Source organism: Amblyomma maculatum, chromosome 1 (genome assembly GCF_055883805.1).
Source record: "Amblyomma maculatum isolate TAMU_Amacu chromosome 1, ASM5588380v1, whole genome shotgun sequence".
Classification (NCBI taxonomy): Eukaryota; Metazoa; Arthropoda; class Arachnida; order Ixodida; family Ixodidae; genus Amblyomma; species Amblyomma maculatum.
In genome coordinates this window covers 115,769,371-115,789,528 of record NC_139344.1, presented here as the reverse complement: position 1 = coordinate 115,789,528, position 20,158 = coordinate 115,769,371, and the positions used below count along the sequence as shown (strand labels likewise).

The following is a 20,158-nucleotide window of genomic DNA, read 5'->3' as shown; positions in this document are numbered from 1 at the left end:
CATTTCCCTAGAACTCGCGCCTCTGTGCCGAAGTTATGAAGTTAAGCACGTGTCTTTTACAGATCACAGCCTAGTAGTTTTTTGCATAGGAGCAAACGAAAATAAATCTTAATTTAACTGGGAGCTTTGGAAATTTAATTCTAAACTTTTGGATGATGAGAGCTATGTGAACGAAGTAAAGGAAATGTTCAACGCACTGTTTGCGACGAAATCAGGGGACTGGATGAGTGAGTGGGAAAGTTTTAAGAACAATATAAAAATGAAAGCAATAGAAAGAGCAACCATTTTACGACATGTCAGTAAAGAGAACGAGCAAGATCTGCACCGTCAACTCAACTTGTTGCTGAACCTAGATAGCGGGACGCCTGGATTGTGGTCGAAGCAGATTAAAGAAGTTAAGAATAAACTTGAGCTTATCGATGAAGAAAGATATAGGGGAGCTATTGTGCGAGCACGAGCAGAGCGATTATGGGTTGGCGAGACACCGAACAAGCGCTCACTCGGTGACGAGAAAAGATACGCGGAAAAAAACAAAATTAAAAAGATACTTCACCATAACGAAGTTGCAACAGAATGCGAGGTTATCAAAGAAGCGTTTGCAGAGTACTATAGTGAGCTACTTGGGCGGGCTAAGCAAAGGAAAGAACAATTCGAAAGTCAGTTTTTGCAGACCATGCCCAGGCTTGAGGATGAAGTTAAAGCCAGGCTTGAGCAACCAATCAGTGTACTTGAAATTGAGCAGGCTATAGAAGAAATAAGCGCTGGAAAATCACCCGGTCCTGACGGATTAGGGGCTGCTTTTTACAAGAAATTCAAATCAGAAGCCAGCAGGGCATTGTACTGCGTAATAAAGGAAGCATACCATGTTAAACAAATGCCGCCATCTTTCAAAGCTTCACATATTGTCTTAATTCCTAAATCAGATGACGCAGTCAAACTTCTATCGGTGGAGTCCTATCGGCCTATAAGCCTCACAAATGTGGATTATAAATTGTGTATGAAAGTGTTGGCAAGGAGGGTGCAAGGTGTCATTAAACAGTTGGTAGGTCCACACCAAACGTGCGGCATTAAGGGCCGCACTATCTGTACGAATGTACACACAGCAAGATGCGTTTTAGAGTGTTGCGATGCAGACGGAAGACATGTAGCAATGATGCAGCTTGACTTGTCAAAAGCATTTGACAACGTTTCACATGACGTCCTTTTCACCATTTTAGAGCATGTAAATATCGGAAGTGTTATCGTAGATGGAGTCAAAATGGCATATGCTGGGTGCTCTACCCGTATTATTGTAAATAAAAGTCTTACTGACGCAATAGCCGTGCGATCGTCAGTGAGGCAAGGATGTCCATTGTCCCCTCTTCTATTTGCCTTGTATCTAGAGCCCTTTTGTTTAAGCCTGATTAATAATGAAAGAATCCGTGGATTCAAGCTACAAGCATCTGAAGTGAAAGTACTTGCGTACGCGGATGATATAGCCATTTTCTGTGTGAACCGACAAAGCGTAAGTGAGGCAGTCGAGGTTGCTGGCGGTTTTTGCACCGCAACTGGCTGTGAGATTAACTGGGAAAAATCGGCTGGCTTTTGGCATGGTAACTGGTACGAAAGACCGGAAACGTTTGCAAACATGCGATGGACATCGTTGCCTACGAAGTATCTGGGTATGCCACTTGATAGCTATCAAGATAGCGAACAGTACTGGCGTCAAGAGACAGAAAGGGTCAGGGAAAAGGCGCAAGGCTGGTAAGGCCGTAATTTGTCCATGTTTGCCCGCGCGACTGTCTGCAATCTTTTTTTGATATCCAAGGTGTGGTTCGTACTCCAATTTTTGTTCATGAAACGCACAAATCTGCAAAAAATTCACAGAGTGTTCGCGGTTTTCATTTGGGGGGCAAGTTGGGAACGTACTAGTAGGACGAATTTGTTTCATTCTGTTTGTAATGGTGGATTAGGCCTGTCTCACCTGTTTTTAAGACAAATTGTGTCGCGATTTATTTTTCTGCGGGACCAGAAAGACTACTTTTTGCGCACAGTAATGCAAGTGCACTTAAGCAATGCCTTACCTGAATTTATTGTTTCATCATGCAATGACGGTGGACGCGCAGTAACTGGGTTTTGGCGAGAAGTTGTACTTGCAGTACAAATCTTAAAGGCTCGATTTTCCCTTGAGTACTTAAGTTCAGTGCAAAGGAAAAAACTGTACAGAGACCTACTGGATACAATGTTGCCAACACCCAGGTACCGAACAATATACTGTGGAGGCCCAGGAAATGATGTTTTAAAGAGAGTTAAAAAGATGAATATTAAGCCCAGCATTAAAACCTTCTTCTTTAAACTTCATACAGGCACGCTCCCAGTTAAGACTTGGTTAGAGGAAAAGGGAATATTCGTTCCATGGACAACTAACTGTATATTATGCAAGAAACCAGAAACAATAGATCATGTATTTATTGATGGCTGGGATCCAGTCTTCTACTGGGACATCTTGCAAAGGACTCTAAAGAAAGACCTACCAATAACACCGTACGGAATCCGTTTTCTACCAATTGAAAACGATGGAGACATTCCTTATGATCTAATCATGGTTCTGGGGCTCCACAGCATATGGCGAACAAGGATGGCGGTTAGGCACGCCGATGTAAACGTCCGTCCAGTCAGGGAGAATTTCATTGAAAGCATTTTGTACTTACGAGATGTTTACCGTACATTGCCAGAACCTCCAGACTGGATTGGCGTCCTAGATGAACTTGTTCATTTTAAGAAGTTTTAAGCATTCACGCTGACCACGGCATGGTCACCGTGTTTTATCTGTATATATTTGCAGTGTATTTGTCAAAGCAGGCAATAAAAAAAAAAAAAAAATAAAAATAAAAAAAAAAAAAAAAAAACCGGCGTGGTCTAGTGGCTAGGATACCTGGGTTTCACCCAGGAGGCCCGGGTTCGATTCCCGGCGTCGGAATGTGCGGTCTCATGGTGTAACGATTAGCACTCTGGACTCTGAATCCAGCGATCCGAGTTCAAATCTCGGTGAGACCTGCTCTTCTCTTTTTTTGTTCTTTCCATCTGATGTTAGAGCCCTCTGTGCATGCGTTTAAGCTTCCCCGCTGTGTTCCGGCGTGGTCTAGTGGCTAGGATACCTGGCTTTCACCCAGGAGGCCCGGGTTCGATTCCCGGCGTCGGAATGTGCGTTCTCATGGTGTAACGATTAGCACTCTGGACTCTGAATCCAGCGATCCGAGTTCAAATCTCGGTGAGACCTGCTCTTCTTTTTTTTTGTTCTTTCCATCTGATGTTAGAGCCCTCTGTGCATGCGTTTAAGCTTCCCCGCCGTGTTCCGGCGTGGTCTAGTGGCTAGGATACCTGGCTTTCACCCAGGAGGCCCGGGTTCGATTCCCGGCGTCGGAATGTGCGGTCTCATGGTGTAGCGATTAGCACTCTGGACTCTGAATCCAGCGATCCGAGTTCAAATCTCGGTGAGACCTGCTCTTCTTTTTTTTTTGTTCTTTCCATCTGATGTTAGAGCCCTCTGTGCATGCGTTTAAGCTTCCCCGCTGTGTTCCGGCGTGGTCTAGTGGCTAGGATACCTGGCTTTCACCCAGGAGGCCCGGGTTCGATTCCCGGCGTCGGAATGTGCGGTCTCATGGTGTAACGATTAGCACTCTGGACTCTGAATCCAGCGATCCGAGTTCAAATCTCGGTGAGACCTGCTCTTCTTTTTTTTTTGTTCTTTCCATCTGATGTTAGAGCCCCCTGTGCATGCGTTTAAGCTTCCCCGCTGTGTTCCGGCGTGGTCTAGTGGCTAGATTCTACTTCCGGACACCGTAGTGAACGGTAGCAGAATCATGTGCTCCAGCGGAGCGGCGATAGCGGCCCTTTCCAGCCGCGGAAACAGGATCGACGACATGGAAGATAGCGAGTATCAGATTATTCTGCCAACTTTGCCTACCGGACGCGTTGTTTTTAACACGCTTTTTTTGCACGGCGATGTGCGAGTCAGGCCATACAGGGTCGAGGATTTCCGCGACGCCCTTGCCAACGCTGGTGCGCTCCCCGACGTTGTGGCGTTGGGGGCGTATCAGATCAACCATGTTTGGGCGGTCACATTTAGCAGCACAGAAGCAACGAAGAAATTGGCGGCTTTCAAGGAACTCGATGTTAAGGGACGCCGTTGCCTTATTATCGATCCCGAAGACCAACAGGTAAAGCTGCGACTTCACTGGATGTTGCACGGTGTGGCAGACGACGACATCCGGACGGCTTTTGCTGCTTTTGGGAATGTGACCGAGGTGACCCGGGAGAGGTGGAGAGTTCAAGGCGTCAAGGAGAAGGGGTCCACCACGAGGACTGTGCTCCTGAAATTGAAACCCGGCATTAAGGTCGACGATTTACCTCACCAGCTGCGAGTTGCCGGAGAGCTAGCCCTTGTCGTGGTGCCTGGGCGAGCGATGCAGTGCCTGCGCTGCCGCGGTACCGGTCACGTCCGACGAGAATGTAAGGTACCGCGTTGTCCAAAGTGTAGACGCTACGGACATGACGAGGCTGCCTGTGTGCTTTCGTACGCTTCGGCCGCGGGACATGGAACTACGGAACGGTCGGCGGAGCTCACCATGGACGTAGTCGAGGCGGAGGAGGCGGCGAAAGGTGCTGGAGAAGTGAGAACGCAGACACGGGAGACAGATTCGTCGGTGGACTCGGCAGAAAACAGCAATGCTGCGAGAGAGGTGGGGAGAGCAGACTCGACACCTGAGCTCCCTAGCAATGACGAAGGCACGTCACTGGAGCCGGCGAACGGTATGGAACAGGATAGTGGGGAGGAGCACTCGGACACCAGCGGTGTTCGTAAGCCAGGCGTCCCAGCCCCAGCCAAGCGATCCCACACACAGTCCGAACCCGAAGGTAACCAGGCGTCAGCCCCTAGCGTCGACGAGCCACCAGCAAAAACGGGGCAGTCCCGGCGGTCCACGCTACGTCCGCGGCCAAACATTTCATCAGAGAGACGGGCAGCGGATAAAGTGCCCCCGCTGCCGGGTCAGCCGCTCGCACCGGACGGGGATGGATCCAATGACGGAGTCTAGCAACGCGCTAGACGGGAAAGGTAAGCACCATGCTTTCGGTCTCTTCACCCTTGATGAAAATGGCGCCTGAAACCACCTTAAGAGTAGCCACGTTAAATGTCAGGGGATTGGCAGGCAAAAAGAAGCAGAGCCAGGTGCACCGGCTCTTAACTGACCACGATATTGACGTGCTTGCCGTGCAAGAAACTAAGGTTGATGGGGATGAAGAGACCGGGAGCATGGTGCGACGTTTCACGGCTAGATTTTACGCCATTGTTAGCCACGCAGTTGGGACATCGGCCGGGTGTGTATTGTTTGTCAAAAAGCTGCCTGGTCTGGTTGTAAAGGGCTACTCATCATGCTCTTCTGGACGGTGTGTAGTGGCTGATTGTTGATACAGCGGTGTTGAGTGGCGCATTATTTGTGTGTACGCTCCTAACTGTGTGGAGGAAAGAACAGTGTTTTTCGAGAATGTTATGCAGCAGTTAAGTACGGAAAGGCAGGTAGTATTGCTGGGCGATTTTAACTGTGTGCTGAAGGCTCGAGACAAAACCAGCACACGCGGATTCAGAGACAAGAGCACTGAAATGTTATGCCAGTTAACAAGCGAATGGAATATGGAGGATGTGGCTGATTGCTTGGAAGGACCGCGTGCCGTTCAGTACACGCACTTCCAAGGTTCTAGCCACGCGCGTCTGGACAGAATTTACGCGTCGCTGGATTTGATTCATTCATGCAATGAATACCGAGTGGTGCCTATGACATTCACGGATCACTGTTTGGTGCAATGCTTATTCGGCACCAAAAAAAGGAAGCAATGCATTTAGCTGGGAGTTATGGAAATTGAACAATAAATTGCTTAATGATGATGCCTTTAGACGCGTGGTATTGAATGAATTGATTAAAGTGAGGCCAGGGACTTTGCTCGAAATCTGGAAACAGTGGGAGTTGTGCAAGGAACAGATTAAAATTAAAGCCATTGACAGATCAAGTTGCCTGGTGTACGAGAAGAAAATTACAGAAACCCAGCTTAAGGCTTTGCTTGCAAAACTACACGAACAGGAATGTAAGGCACCCGGCAGATGGATAGAGGATATTCGAAAAATAAAAGAACAAATTAACTTGATAGAAGAAGACAGATACCAAGGAGCGTTAGTGCGTGCAAGAGCGGAAAAATTGGCCATGGATGAGATGCCGACAAAAAGATCGTTGGGAATAGAAAAAGCAAATGCAAGGCGAAATCACGTGGCAGAGGTAGATTGGGCAGGACGCACAGAAACCGATAACGAAGGAATCGCGAAAGCTTTCCGGGAGTATTATGAAGATCTATTTTCGTCCCGAGAGGTTTATTTGGACCGTTTTAAAGAATCCTTTCTTGACGCGATGCCAAAAATTGACGAGGAACAAAAAGAAAGACTGGAGCGGCCAATAAGCGAAAAAGAAGTGCAGCAGGCAATAGAAAATTTAAACCCAGGGAAATCACCCGGGCCTGATGGCCTGAGTGCGGCTTTTTATAAAGCGTTCAAGGAACAGCTATCTCCTTTGTTGTGTGCCTTATTTAATGAAGCGTATGAACTGAAGGCACTGCCTGCGTCTTTCGGATCGTCGCACACAGTACTTATTCCGAAAACTGACCAACCAGATAAGCTTAGGCAGTTGTCGTCTTACAGGCCCATTGCTCTGACAAACGTTGATTATAAGATTTATATGAAGGTGCTTGCTGGCAGACTACAAACGGTTATATGCGAACTAGTGGGCCCTCACCAAACGTGCGGTATCAAAGGGCGATCTATCTTTCAGAACATTCACAAAGCGCGGAGTGTGCTCGAATGCTGCGATGCAACTCATGCATGTGTTGCGTTACTGCAGTTGGACATGGAGAAAGCTTTTGATTGTGTGGCACATACTATTCTGTTCAGTATACAGTTGAATCCCGCTATAACGAAATTCACGGTGCACGAAAAAAAATTCGTTCTCGCGGAACTTCGTTATCGCAAAAATTTGACGTGAAACGCAGAAAGAATTGCCCAAGCAGCAGCAAAGGCGTTTAATGCCAAAAATCTGTAAGCTTGGTTTGCTTACGCTTCACGGCGAGCAACGCCGTCACGTGATTTTCGCACTCGGTCAGCAAACCCATTGCAACATCGTCGTCTCGGACAGCAACGAAATTCCTGATGACATCAAAAGCGTCCATCACCTGTACGGCGGTTGCCGCAGCCGGCGCTTCCTGTACGTCGTCGTCTTCTTCATCGGAAGAGTCCTTATCATTCCGGGCAGCTTTTATGATCTGCTCATCACTCACATCTTCGTGAACAACAACACAAGCGTCAGCGCCGATGTATTCGTCGAGCTCGAGATTAGGCGGCACGGTTCCTATTTCTCCCAGCGTTTTCCAGGCGGCCGCGATCCCCGGAGCCGGTGACGCCTCTTCGCCGTCGTCTGTAACGCCTGGTGTTAGGCCAGCACAGTGTACGGGTCGACCTTCGGCAAATCCGGCGTGCCTGAAACAGTTCACAATTACTGAGCGCCCCAGTGTGCTCCAGGCAGCAGACATAATCTGCAGTGCCACGTACAAGTCGACCTTCGTGTCTCGGCCGGTTTCAGTGTTAAAAAGCAGCCGCTGAATTAACCTCCCGCGGTAAGCGCGCTTCAGGCTAAGAATCACGCCCTGATCGAGAGGCTGTAAGACAGACGTGCAATTGGGAGGGAAAAACCTCAGCTCCGTGTTAGTGAGCTTGACTTCGTCGGAGTGATGCGCTGAACAATTGTCCAAAAGCAAGCAAACTTTACGGCCCTGCCGCTTCATGTCGCGGTCGAATGCCATCATCCACTCGGTGAAAATAGCGCGGGTCATCCATGACTTGTTGTTCGCCTTGTACTGCACAGGTAGGCTACGAGTTCCCTTAAAACAGCGCGGCTTGGCACTTTTGCCTATGACTAACGGCGGACGCTTGTCCGAGCCATCCATGTTTGTGCAAAGCAGCACTGTGATGCGTTTTTTGCTGTGTTTGCAGCCGTGACAGCGCTGCCCCTTGAAGTCGAGCGTCCTAGCCGGCAACATCTCGTAGAATAGCCCGGTCTCGTCGGCGTTGTAAATGTCTGCAGGCGCGAAGTTGCTTAAAATTCCGGCCATGTTACTCGCCTTCCAAGCAGCTGCTCCGTCCACGTCTGCTGACATTGACTCGCCGCACAACACTTTTCCAACGATGTTATGGCGGGCCTTGAAACGGTTTAGCCAGCCAAAGCTGGCTTTAAAATCATCAATGCCAAGTAGGCATGCATAGTTCAAGGCTTTCTGCTGGACGATGCTTCCGGACAGGGGGACGTTGCTGGCTCGTGCTTCCACAAACCACGCATGCACTGCTTTGTCCAACTCTTCGTGGAGGGGCCGCGTCACCTTTTTGTGCTTCGAGGATGTGCCTGAAGCAAGTGCCATTCTCACGCTGTCCTTATTGCCTAGAATCGTTGACAGCGAACTTGCAGGAATTCCGAAGTCTTCAGCAATTGCCGCTTTCTTCCTTCCGCTTTCTGCTTGGGCGATTATTTGAGCTTTTTGCTCAAGGGAAAGAGTTTTGCGTTTTTTCACTTGCGTTGCCATCGTGTCCTGCGGATGAAAACTCGTCGTTGTCGAAGAGAAAGGCAGCGAGTGAACAACGCGACCACGACACAAAGCCAAAATGGCGGAACTGCAATCACGTGATTTCATGCTTAATGTGGCTTTGGATTTGACTTGGACTTCTCGCCAATAAAACTAGTTTCGGTTTCGATTTTGAACGCGAAAATTTCGTTGAAGCGGAAACGCTCTGCAAAAATGGTTCGTTGTGCAGAGAAATTTAGGCCATTAATTCTTATAGGGTACTCGCGGGGAATAAAAAATTATTCGTTGTCGCGGAAATTTCGTTGTGGCGGTATTCGTTGTGGCGGGATTCAACTGTATTAGACTATGTTAATGTCGGCTCTGTTATTCGAGAGGGAGTGGCCTTGGCGTACCGTAACTGCACTACGAGATTAATTGTCAATAAGTCACTGGGGGCCCCCATCAACGTACGACGTTCGGTGCGCCAAGGTTGCCCCCTCAGCCCTCTTTTGTTCGGCATTTATATTGAAACATTGTGTTTAAGCATCCTACAAAACAATGACATTGATGGCTTTCGACTGCAGGAGTCAGAAGTCAAATTGCTGGCTTACGCAGATGACGTTGCGGTTTTTTGTGTGAATAAAGAGGACAGTGGATGTGGTAAAACATTTTAGCAAAGTCACAGGGAGTAAAGTTAACTGGGGGTAAGTGCTTGGGATTTTGGCACGGTGAATGGCAGCTGACCCCCGACACTTTCGCTAATGTGTCGTGGGTTACAACGCCTGCAAAGTACTTGGGTGTGCCCTTGAAATTTTACAAGGAAAGTGAGCCATACTGGCTAGAGAAGGTCAAAGAAACCCATGAAAAAGCGGAGAAATGGAAAAGCGCTCAATTATCAATATTTGCAAGAGCCGCAGTTTGCAACCTGTTTTTAATTAGTAAGCTATGGTATGTAATGCAAGTGTTGCATTGCTCCCGTGTAAATGTGCAAAAATTGCATCGAGTTTTTGCGGTGTTTGTTTGGGCCTCGAGTTGGGAGAGGTGCAGTCGGACATACTTGTTCCGGCAGGTGAAGCATGGGGGGCTTGGTCTGAGTCATTTGTTTGTGCGACAGATTGTCAGCCGGTTTATGTTTTTTAGGGATGCCAGCGATCCATTCCTGAGCACAGTGTGTCAACAAAGACTTGGTCGAGCGTTGCCTGATTTCGTAGTTTATACTCAATGTATGCCTGGTTCTCTGTTTGGATTCTTTAGGGAAATTGTTTTGAGCGTGAAATTCTTAAGTGCACGTTTTTCGAAAGAGTATTTAAGTAATGTTAACAGGAGAACATTATACAAGGATGTTTGTGAAGTGGTGTTCCCGGTGCCCTTGTACCGAGCTTTATACTATGGAGGCACAGGAAGTAATGTATTAAAACGCGTAAAGAAAATGCAAGTTGCTCCGGGAGCTAAAACGTTTTTCTTTATGCTACATACCGGTACTTTGAGTGTAAAATCATTTATGGAGGAAAAGGGTATGTTCCTACCGTGGGGAGCCCAATGTCTCATCTGCAAACAGCCAGAGACAATAGATCACGTGTTCTTGCATTGCTGGGAGGGGGTATATTTGTGGGATGTTCTGCAAAGGACAATAAAAAAACAGTTGCCACTTGATTCCCATGGCATTAGGTATTTGCCATTGGATAACCACGATGGTATGCCGTTAGACCAGGTTATGTTAATGTGCCTCCACAGTATATGGCGCGCACGAATGGCTGGTTATCACTGCGATCCAGATGCACGGCCAGCCCGCATGTAGTTCCGTGAAAGTGTGCAGCCATGGCTCGACGTGCTTAAATTGCAACCATGTGCTCCTGAGTGGCTGTCAAAGCTGGAACCTTTGACGGTGCTCATGGAATTTTAACATGACAATGCCTGCCCCTCAGTGGGTGTTAGGCAACGCTAGCTACCTTTGTGTACATATATTATTCCTTTTTTCCTGTTGTTTTGAGTTCCAGTGCGGTGTATTTGTGTCAAAGCCAGGCAATAAAGAAAAAAAAAAGTGGCTAGGATACCTGGCTTTCACCCAGGAGGCCCGGGTTCGATTCCCGGCGTCGGAATGTGCGGTCTCATGGTGTAACGGTTAGCACTCTGGACTCTGAATCCAGCGATCCGAGTTCAAATCTCGGTGAGATCTGCTCTTCTGTTTTTTTTTTGTTCTTTCCATCTGATTTTAGAGCCCTCTGTGCATGCGTTTAAGCTTCCCCGCTGTGTTCCGGCGTGGTCTAGTGGCTAGGATACCCGGCTTTCACCCAGGAGGCCCGGGTTCGATTCCCGGCGTCGGAATGTGCGGTCTCATGGTGTAACGGTTAGCACTCTGGACTCTGAATCCAGCGATCCGAGTTCAAATCTCGGTGAGATCTGCTCTTCTGTTTTTTTTTTTTTTTTTGTTCTTTCCATCTGATTTTAGAGCCCTCTGTGCATGCGTTTAAGCTTCCCCGCTGTGTTCCGGCGTGGTCTAGTGGCTAGGATACCTGGCTTTCACCCAGGAGGCCCGGGTTCGATTCCCGGCGTCGGAATGTGCGGTCTCATGGTGTAACGGTTAGCACTCTGGTCTCTGAATCCAGCGATCCGAGTTCAAATCTCGGTGAGATCTGCTCTTCTGTTTTTGTTTTGTTCTTTCCATCTGATTTTAGAGCCCTCTGTGCATGCGTTTAAGCTTCCCCGCTGTGTTCCGGCGTGGTCTACTGGCTAGGATACCTGGCTTTCACCCAGGAGGCCCGGGTTCGATTCCCGGCGTCGGAATGTGCGGTCTCATGGTGTAACGGTTAGCACTCTGTACTCTGAATCCAGCGATCCGAGTTCAAATCTCGGTGAGATCTGCTCTTCTGTTTTTTTTTTGTTCTTTCCATCTGATTTTAGAGCCCTCTGTGCATGCGTTTAAGCTTCCCCGCTGTGTTCCGGCGTGGTCTAGTGGCTAGGATACCTGGCTTTCACCCAGGAGGCCCGGGTTCGATTCCCGGCGTCGGAATGTGCGGTCTCATGGTGTAACGGTTAGCACTCTGGTCTCTGAATCCAGCGATCCGAGTTCAAATCTCGGTGAGATCTGCTCTTCTGTTTTTTTTTTTTTTTGTTCTTTCCATCTGATTTTAGAGCCCTCTGTGCATGCGTTTAAGCTTCCCCGCTGTGTTCCGGCGTGGTCTACTGGCTAGGGGATTCTGCTTCCGGCCACGCCAGTGAACGGACGCAGGATGCAGGGCTGAAAAGGACAACACTTACCAGGTCGTTTTGCCTGCACTTCCAACAGGTCGGTTTGTTTTGAATACCGTTTTTTTGCACGCCGATATCAGGGCCCGCCCGTACCGGGTGGAAGATTTCCGGGATGCTTTAGCACAACACTCGCTAATCCCCGATGTTATCGCTATGGGGGCGTATCGGATGAGCCACGTCTGGGCCGTCACTCTCAAGGATACTGAAGCCGTCAACAAGATTGTCAGCGTAGGTGAGCTGTCTGTGAAAAACGGTCGCTGCTTGGTGATTGACCCGGCGAACCAGGACGTGCGACTCAAGCTTCACTGGCTACTTCACAACGTGCCAGATGAAGATGTTCGTGCTGCATTTGCGCCGTACGGAAAGGTGTCAGACGTTTCCCGGGAGCGCTGGCGTGTTAAAGGTATGCTGGAAAAGGGCTCTACAACTAGACTCGTCACGCTGAAGCTGAAAGCTGGCATGAAGCTCGACGACCTGCCGCATCAGCTCAATGTTAGCGGTGAGCTCGCGCTCGTCATTGTGCCAGGCAGACCCCCGTTGTGCCTACGCTGCCGGAGTACGGGTCACATCCGCAAAGAGTGCCGGGTTCCTCGCTGCGGAACCTGCCGACGGTTCGGGCATGAAGACAACCAGTGTGCACGAACCTACGCTAGCATTGCCGGACCTGGGACCAGCGAAGACTCGTCCGAGTTAATTATGGACGAGGCGGATGCGGAGGAGGCTGCTGACATTAGAGGTCAGTCAACGAAACAGGACGCGCCTTCCATGACGGTTTTAACAAATGATAAGGTGACGGTCTCAAATGAAAAGAATGAACCTCGGCATGTCTTGAACGTTCCATCCCAGGACCATGAAAGCGAGTCAAAGGAAGGGTCAGAAGACTTAACCAAATTTTCTGACGCTGAGGATCATCTCAGTACTGAGCCTTCCTGTACTGATGCCATAGAGGTTGGGCCGGAGACAGCAGCCTTAATTGCCGCGAAACGTCCGCATGAGGAAAGCGTCGAGGAGACTCAGCTGCCAGGCGGTGTTTGTGGTGAGCCGCCGCCGAAAACTTCTGGCATCCGAAGAGCCACGTTAAGACCGAAGCCGAACTTCTCGGCTGACACGCGGCAGGCGGGGAAACCGCCTCCGTAGTTTTTGTGGAGACCTGAATGATTTGTGGGTCGGCTGCCTACCGACCAGCGTCACGAACCTTCTACAACCAAGTGGTGCGTGTGTTAGCAAAAATGAAACAATGGGCTTGGACTTCGTTTGAATGCATCCCGACATTCTGCTGGCAGGACATTACATGCATGCATACGCCGCTGTTTGTCAGAAGCGGAGGCCACGCAACCATGAAGGTAGGCACCATGCCGGTACTGGCGTCTCTCTCTAGTACATGACTCTCAAGCTTAATTCGCCGTTACACGTAGCTACTTTGAATGTTAGAGGACTGGGAGCGAGAAGGCGACAATGCCAGCTCAGTCGCCTCCTTGTGGATAATGATATAGATATAGCAGCTGTGCAAGAGTCAAAGATTGAGAGCCAAGAAAGCACTGACCGTATGGTGGCTTCTTTTCAAACAAACTTTTATGTGTGTGTATGCCATTCTGTTGGTGTATCGGGTGGATGCCTTTTATTTATACGTAACACGCTGGGAGTAAGCGTAGAGTCCGTTTTTGCCTGTCCAAGTGGTCGGCTTTTGGTTACCGATTTTACCTACTCTAATTTATGCTGGCGTGTTGTGTGTGTGTATGCTCCCAATTCAGGGCGTGAGCGTGAATTGTTTTTTCAGTCTATTGAGTTGTGGTTGAAGGTCGACAAAATCTTGCTTGTACTTGGTGACTACAACTGTGTGTGCGCAGCTGTGGACCGAGCGGCCAAGTGTAAACCTCGAAGAGACAGAAGCTCCGAGCTGTTGAATGCACTTGTGCATGAGTATAGCCTTGAGGATGTTGGTAGTGTGTTCTCCACTGGAAACCAGCCAGAGTTCACGCACTTTGAGCGAGATAGCCATGCCAGATTGGACAGGGTGTATGCCTCGGTAGATCTTGTTTCCCTATGTACTGCATATGATGTCAAACCTGTGTCTTTCAGCGATCATTGTCTCGTGAGTGCAGTGTTTGGTCGCAAAGGAAAGAAATCGCGCTTTAACTGGTACCTATGGAAACTGAATGCCAAACTTCTTGCCGATGAAGAGTTCCTTACTGAAGTTAAGACAGAGTTTGAAAATCGTCTTGCTATGCGACCAGTAAGTTTTGCAGCGGAATGGGACAGCTTCAAAGAGTGGGTCAAATTGAAAGCAATAGAAAAGAGTAGTAAGCTGCGATACAAAGAGAAAGAAAAAGAAAAAGAACTGAATGAACAACTTGCTCTTTTTTTGAGCATGGAAAGTACTGTGCCAGGGCATTTCGCCTGTAAAATACGAGAGCTTAAAAGTGAGCTGGAAACAATCGACAGCGAAAGATACACAGCGGCTGTCATACGTGCAAGGGCTGAAAAACTTTGGGCTGGAGAAGTGCCGACAAAACGAGCCCTAACAGACGAGAAAAGATACGCCTGCCAGAAAGAAATTAGGAGTATAAGGTATGGCGGCCATATCACAGAAGATGCTAAAGATATTCAGCATGCGGTAGCAGAGCACTTCGAAGAACTGCTTAGCGCTAAGCTTGAGACTGTAGGCGGCTTTCAAACAGACTTTCTAAGACTGATGCCTGCACTGGATGACGAAAGTAAAGCGCGCCTAGAAACACCGATAACGTTGCAGGAGATAGAATCTGCAATAGATGACCTGACACCTGGGAAGGCCCCTGGGCCGGATGGTCTAAGCGCTGCCTTCTTTAAAACTTTTCAGCAGTATGCGGCTCAGTTTATGCTCGATGTAATCACTGAAGCTTATGAACGTAATACTGTTCCATTGTCTTTCGCTACATCGCACATTGTGCTAATACCCAAGACAGATGATCCGGAAAAACGACTGTTGGTGGGGTCATATCGACCGATTAGCCTCACCAATGTTGACTACAAGGTGTATATGAAGGTTTTAGCAAAAAGACTGCAAAGCGTAATAAAAAAACTGGTTGGGTCTCATCAAACGTGCGGCATCAAGGGTCGATCCATTGCCACGAATATACATGTCGCAAGAACCGTACTAGAATGTGTTGATGCACTCGGTGGTCAGATAGCCATGATGCAGTTAGATTTGGCGAAAGCCTTTGACCGTGTTTCTCACGAAATTCTTTTTTCCATTTTGGAGCATTCTAACCTTGGAAAAGTCATAGTGGAGGGTGTTAAAATGGCTTACGCGAACTGCACGACCCGTATTATAGTGAATGGTGAACTGACTGACAGCATCGCAGTACGTTCATCGGTAAGGCAGGGCTGCCCACTCTCACCCCTGCTTTTTGCACTGTATTTAGAGCCACTTTGCTTGGCTATCATTGATAGCGATCGCATTTTAGGGTTCAAGCTGCAATCAGCACACGTGAAAATGCTGGCATATGCTGATGACATAGCAGTGTTTTGTGCAACTAGAAAGAGCATCTGTGAAGTTACGGGTGTCGTCCAAACATTTTGTGATCAAACCGGATGTAAGATCAATTGGGAGAAAAGCTCTGGGTTTTGGCACGGTGATTGGGACGTGACACCTGATTTCTTCTGTAAGCTGCGATGGTCTGCTCTCCCAACGCGATATCTAGGCGTGCCTTTAGATTGTTATCGAGATGCCAACATGCACTGGATGGAAGAAACATCCAGAGCGAAAGAAAAAGCGGATGCGTGGCAAGGAAGGCAACTCTCAATGTTTTCGCGCGCTTCCATTTGTAATGTTTTTCTTATTTCAAGGCTGTGGTACCTCATGAATGTGTTGTGTGTCTCACGAACCTCAATTCAGAAAATGCACCGCGTTTTTGCTGTTTTTATTTGGGCATCCACATGGGAAAAAACCGCCCGGACGAACTTGTTTATTTCTGTTAAAAGGGGCGGGCTTGGCCTTGCTCATTTGTTCTTGCGACAAGTGGTTTCGCGATTTATATTCCTGCGTGATCAAAAAGATACCTTTCTAAGAACTGTGATGCAAGTGCGATTGCAGAGGCTGCTCCCTGAATGGATTGTGTCATGTGAAAGCATGCCTGGTACTGTGACTGGCTACCTGCGCGAAGTTGTTTTTTCGTGCAAGTTGCTGGAAGTGCGGTTTTCTTTTGATTACCTTTTCAATGTTCCCAGAAAAAAACTGTATAAAGATCTCATTGACGTGATGCTGCCGGTGCCTTTTTACAGGGAAATACACTGTGGAGGCCCAGGGCAGGATGTTTTGAAAAGAGTAAAGATGATGCCCGTGAGGCCATCTGCTAAAACGTTCCTTTTCAAACTTCACTCTAATACGCTCCCTGTTAAAACCTGGCTGAATGAAAAAGGTATCTTCGTCCCATGGACAACAAATTGCCTGTTGTGCAAAAAACCGGAGACAATTGAACACGTCTTCTTACAGTGTTGGGATGCTGTTTTTCTGTGGGACGTCCTCCAAAGGACAATTAAAAAGGAACTTCCCCTAACTCCGTACGGAATCAGATTCCTACCAGTGCAGAACGATGATGCACCTTATGATTTAATTATGCTTCTTGGTCTCCATAGTTTGTGGAAAACACGAATGCAGGTGCGTCACGCAGATATAAATACACGATCTGCGCGTGAAAACTTCATTGAAAGTGCGGTGTATATACGCGAAACTTTCAGGATGCAGCAGGATCCACCACATTGGCAATGTCTATTTGATGAGTTGGTGAACCTGAAAAGATTTTAGCCGCGTACGCGTTAGCTCAAGTGTAGTTGACGTGTTTTATCATGTGTATTTTTGTTTTCTGTTTCACGGCAATAAAGAAAAAAAAAAAAAGTCTACTGGCTAGGATACCTGGCTTTCACCCAGGAGGCCCGGGTTCGATTCCCGGCGTCGGAATGTGTGGTCTCATGGTGTAACGGTTAGCACTCTGGACTCTGAATCCAGCGATCCGAGTTCAAATCTCGGTGAGATCTGCTCTTCTGTTTTTTTTTTTGTTCTTTCCATCTGATTTTAGAGCCCTCTGTGCATGCGTTTAAGCTTCCCCGCTGTGTTCCGGCGTGGTCTAGTGGCTAGGATCATTCTACTTCCGGATACCGTAGTGAACGGTGGCAGAATCATGTGCTCCAGCGGAGCGGCGATAGCGGCCATTTCCAGCCGCGGAAACAGGCTTGAGGACATGGATGATAGCGAATATCAGATTATTCTGCCAACTTTGCCCACCGGAAGCGTTGTTTTTAACACGCTTTTTTTGCACGGCGATGTGCGAGTCAGGCCATACAGGGTCGAGGATTTCCGCGACGCCCTTGCCAACGCTGGTGCGCTCCCCGACGTTGTGGCGTTGGGGGCGTATCAGATCAACCATGTTTGGGCGGTCACGTTAAGCAGCACAGAAGCAACGAAGAAACTGGCGGCTTTCAAGGAGCTCGAAGTTAAGGGACGCCGTTGCCTCATTATCGATCCCGAGGACCAACAGGTGAAGCTGCGACTTCACTGGATGTTGTACGGTGTGGCAGACGACGACATACGGACGGCTTTTGCGGCTTTTGGGAAGGTGACCGAGGTGACCCGGGAGAGGTGGAGAGTTCAAGGCGTCAGGGAGAAGGGGTCCACCACGAGGACTGTGCTCCTGAAATTGAAACCCGGGATTAAGGTCGATGACTTACCTCACCAGCTGCGAGTGGCCGGAGAGCTGGCCCTTGTCGTGGTGCCTGGGCGAGCGATGCAGTGCCTGCGCTGCCGTGGTACCGGTCACGTTCGACGAGAATGTAAGGTGCCGCGTTGTCCAAAGTGTAGACGCTACGGTCATGACGAGGCAGCCTGTGTGCTTTCGTACGCTTCGGCAGCGGGACATGGAACTGCGGAACGGTCGGCGGAGCTCACCATGGACGTGGTCGAGGCGGAGGAGGCGGCGAAGGGTGCCGGAGAGGTGCGAACGCAGACACGGGAGACGGATTCGTCGGTGGACTCGGCAGAAAGCGGCAATGCTGCGAGGGATGTTGGGAGAGCGGACTCTGCACCTCAGCTCCCTAGCAATGAGGAAGGCCCGTCACTTGAGCCTTCAAACGGCATGGAACAGGATAATGGGGAGGAGCACTCAGACACCAGCGGTGTTCGTAAGCCAGGCGTCCCAGCCCCAGCCAAGCGATCCCACACACAGTCCGAACCCGAAGGTATCCAGGCGTCAGCCCCCAGCGTCGACGAGCCACCAGCAAAAACGGGGCACTCCCGGCGGTCCACGCTACGTCCGCGGCCAAACATTTCATCAGAGAGACGGGTAGCGGATAAAGTGCCCCTGCTGCCGGGTCAGCCGCTCGCACCGGACGGGGATGGATCAAACGACGGCGTCTAGCAACGCGCTAGACGGGAAAGGTAAGCACCATGCTTTCGGTCTCTTCACCCTTGATGAAAATGGCGCCCGAAACCACCTTAAGAGTAGCCACGTTAAATGTCAGGGGATTGGCAGGCAAAAAGAAGCAGAGCCAGATGCATCGGCTCTTAATTGACCACGATATTGACGTGCTTGCCGTGCAAGAAACTAAGGTTGACGGGGAGGAAGAGACCGGGAGCATGGTGCGACGTTTCACGGCTAGATTTTACGCCATTGTTAGCCACGCAGTTGGGACATCGGCCGGGTGTGTATTGTTTGTCAAAAAGCTGCCTGGTCTGGTTGTAAAGGGCTACTCCTCATGCTCTTCTGGACGGTGTGTAGTGGCTGATTGTGTATACAGCGGTGTTGAGTGGCGCATTATTTGTGTGCACGCTCCTAACTGTGTGGAGGAAAGAACAGTGTTTTTTCGAGAATGTTATGCAGCAGTTAAGTACGGAAAGGCAGGTAGTATTGCTGGGCGATTTTAACTGTGTACTGAATGCTCGAGACAAAACCAGCACACGCGGATTCAGAGACAAGAGCACTGAAATGTTATGCCAGTTAACAAGCGAATGGAATATGGAGGATGTGGCTGATTGCTTGGAAGGACCGCGTGCCGTTCAGTACACGCACTTCCAAGGTTCTAGCCACGCGCGTCTGGACAGAATTTACGCGTCGCTGGATTTGATTCCTTCATGCAATGAATACCGAGTTGTGCCTATGACATTCACGGATCACTGTTTGGTGCAATGCTTATTCGGCACCAAAAAACGAAGCAATGCATTTAGCTGGGAGTTATGGAAATTTAACAATAAATTGCTTAATGATGATGCCTTTAGACGCGTGGTATTGAATGAATTGATTAAAGTGAGGCCAGGGACTTTGCTCGAAATCTGGAAACAGTGGGAGTTGTGCAAGGAACAGATTAAAATTAAAGCCATTGACAGATCAAGTTGCCTGGTGTACGAGAAGAAAATTACAGAAACCCAGCTTAAGGCTTTGCTTGCAAAACTACACGAACAGGAATGTAAGGCACCCGGCAGATGGATAGAGGATATTCGAAAAATAAAAGAACAGATTAACTTGATAGAAGAAGACAGATACCAAGGAGCGTTAGTGCGTGCAAGAGCGGAAAAATTGGCCATGGATGAGTCGCCGACAAAAAGATCGTTGGGAATAGAAAAAGCAAATGCAAGGCGAAATCACGTGGCAGAGGTAGATTGGGCAGGACGCACAGAAACCGATAACGAAGGAATCGCGAAAGCTTTCCGGGAGTATTATGAAGATCTATTTTCTTCCCGAGAGGTTTATTTGGACCGTTTTAAAGAATCCTTTCTTGACGTGATGCCAAAAATTGACGAGGAACAAAAAGAAAGACTGGAGCGGCCAATAAGCGAAAAAGAAGTGCAGCAGGCAATAGAAAATTTAAACCCAGGGAAATCACCCGGGCCTGATGGCCTGAGTGCGGCTTTTTATAAAGCGTTCAAGGAACAGCTATCTCCTTTGTTGTGTGCCTTATTTAATGAAGCGTATGAACTGAAGGCACTGCCTGCGTCTTTCGGATCGTCGCACACAGTACTTATTCCGAAAACTGACCAACCAGATAAGCTTAGGCAGTTGTCGTCTTACAGGCCCATTGCTCTGACAAACGTTGATTACAAGATTTATATGAAGGTGCTTGCTGGCAGACTACAAACGGTTATATGCGAACTAGTGGGCCCTCACCAAACGTGCGGTATCAAAGGGCGATCTATCTTTCAGAACATTCACAAAGCGAGAAGTGTGCTCGAATACTGCGATGCAACTCATGCATGTGTTGCGTTACTGCAGTTGGACTTGGAGAAAGCTTTTGATTGTGTGGCGCATACTAT

The 20,158-nt window shown here is 48.7% G+C and overlaps 1 protein-coding gene and 17 non-coding genes across 18 annotated transcripts; all 18 read left to right on the top strand.

Annotated features, from left to right (window-relative positions):
- The first annotated feature begins 1,279 nt into the window (after nucleotides 1-1,279).
- LOC146203596 (uncharacterized) lies at nucleotides 1,280-2,852 on the top strand. The gene has a single exon (XM_084588844.1). The coding sequence runs from the start codon at nucleotides 1,763-1,765 to the stop codon at nucleotides 2,768-2,770; it is 1,008 nt and encodes a 335-aa protein (XP_084444970.1). The 5' UTR covers nucleotides 1,280-1,762; the 3' UTR covers nucleotides 2,771-2,852.
- A 35-nt stretch (nucleotides 2,853-2,887) lies between these two features.
- TRNAE-UUC (transfer RNA glutamic acid (anticodon UUC)) lies at nucleotides 2,888-2,959 on the top strand. Its single transcript has one exon. It is a non-coding gene; the product is annotated as a tRNA-Glu (tRNA).
- Nucleotides 2,960-2,964: 5 nt separating this feature from the next.
- Nucleotides 2,965-3,036, top strand: TRNAQ-CUG (transfer RNA glutamine (anticodon CUG)). Its single transcript has one exon. It is a non-coding gene; the product is annotated as a tRNA-Gln (tRNA).
- Nucleotides 3,037-3,110: 74 nt separating this feature from the next.
- On the top strand, nucleotides 3,111-3,182 carry TRNAE-UUC (transfer RNA glutamic acid (anticodon UUC)). The gene has a single exon. It is a non-coding gene; the product is annotated as a tRNA-Glu (tRNA).
- A 151-nt stretch (nucleotides 3,183-3,333) lies between these two features.
- On the top strand, nucleotides 3,334-3,405 carry TRNAE-UUC (transfer RNA glutamic acid (anticodon UUC)). The gene has a single exon. It is a non-coding gene; the product is annotated as a tRNA-Glu (tRNA).
- A 5-nt stretch (nucleotides 3,406-3,410) lies between these two features.
- On the top strand, nucleotides 3,411-3,482 carry TRNAQ-CUG (transfer RNA glutamine (anticodon CUG)). Its single transcript has one exon. It is a non-coding gene; the product is annotated as a tRNA-Gln (tRNA).
- A 75-nt stretch (nucleotides 3,483-3,557) lies between these two features.
- Nucleotides 3,558-3,629, top strand: TRNAE-UUC (transfer RNA glutamic acid (anticodon UUC)). Its single transcript has one exon. It is a non-coding gene; the product is annotated as a tRNA-Glu (tRNA).
- Nucleotides 3,630-3,634: 5 nt separating this feature from the next.
- Nucleotides 3,635-3,706, top strand: TRNAQ-CUG (transfer RNA glutamine (anticodon CUG)). The gene has a single exon. It is a non-coding gene; the product is annotated as a tRNA-Gln (tRNA).
- Nucleotides 3,707-10,735: 7,029 nt separating this feature from the next.
- On the top strand, nucleotides 10,736-10,807 carry TRNAQ-CUG (transfer RNA glutamine (anticodon CUG)). The gene has a single exon. It is a non-coding gene; the product is annotated as a tRNA-Gln (tRNA).
- A 77-nt stretch (nucleotides 10,808-10,884) lies between these two features.
- Nucleotides 10,885-10,956, top strand: TRNAE-UUC (transfer RNA glutamic acid (anticodon UUC)). The gene has a single exon. It is a non-coding gene; the product is annotated as a tRNA-Glu (tRNA).
- Nucleotides 10,957-10,961: 5 nt separating this feature from the next.
- Nucleotides 10,962-11,033, top strand: TRNAQ-CUG (transfer RNA glutamine (anticodon CUG)). Its single transcript has one exon. It is a non-coding gene; the product is annotated as a tRNA-Gln (tRNA).
- Nucleotides 11,034-11,117: 84 nt separating this feature from the next.
- On the top strand, nucleotides 11,118-11,189 carry TRNAE-UUC (transfer RNA glutamic acid (anticodon UUC)). The gene has a single exon. It is a non-coding gene; the product is annotated as a tRNA-Glu (tRNA).
- A 5-nt stretch (nucleotides 11,190-11,194) lies between these two features.
- Nucleotides 11,195-11,266, top strand: TRNAQ-CUG (transfer RNA glutamine (anticodon CUG)). The gene has a single exon. It is a non-coding gene; the product is annotated as a tRNA-Gln (tRNA).
- A 77-nt stretch (nucleotides 11,267-11,343) lies between these two features.
- Nucleotides 11,344-11,415, top strand: TRNAE-UUC (transfer RNA glutamic acid (anticodon UUC)). The gene has a single exon. It is a non-coding gene; the product is annotated as a tRNA-Glu (tRNA).
- Nucleotides 11,416-11,420: 5 nt separating this feature from the next.
- On the top strand, nucleotides 11,421-11,492 carry TRNAQ-CUG (transfer RNA glutamine (anticodon CUG)). The gene has a single exon. It is a non-coding gene; the product is annotated as a tRNA-Gln (tRNA).
- A 77-nt stretch (nucleotides 11,493-11,569) lies between these two features.
- Nucleotides 11,570-11,641, top strand: TRNAE-UUC (transfer RNA glutamic acid (anticodon UUC)). The gene has a single exon. It is a non-coding gene; the product is annotated as a tRNA-Glu (tRNA).
- Nucleotides 11,642-11,646: 5 nt separating this feature from the next.
- TRNAQ-CUG (transfer RNA glutamine (anticodon CUG)) lies at nucleotides 11,647-11,718 on the top strand. Its single transcript has one exon. It is a non-coding gene; the product is annotated as a tRNA-Gln (tRNA).
- Nucleotides 11,719-16,821: 5,103 nt separating this feature from the next.
- TRNAQ-CUG (transfer RNA glutamine (anticodon CUG)) lies at nucleotides 16,822-16,893 on the top strand. Its single transcript has one exon. It is a non-coding gene; the product is annotated as a tRNA-Gln (tRNA).
- Nucleotides 16,894-20,158: the final 3,265 nt, after the last annotated feature.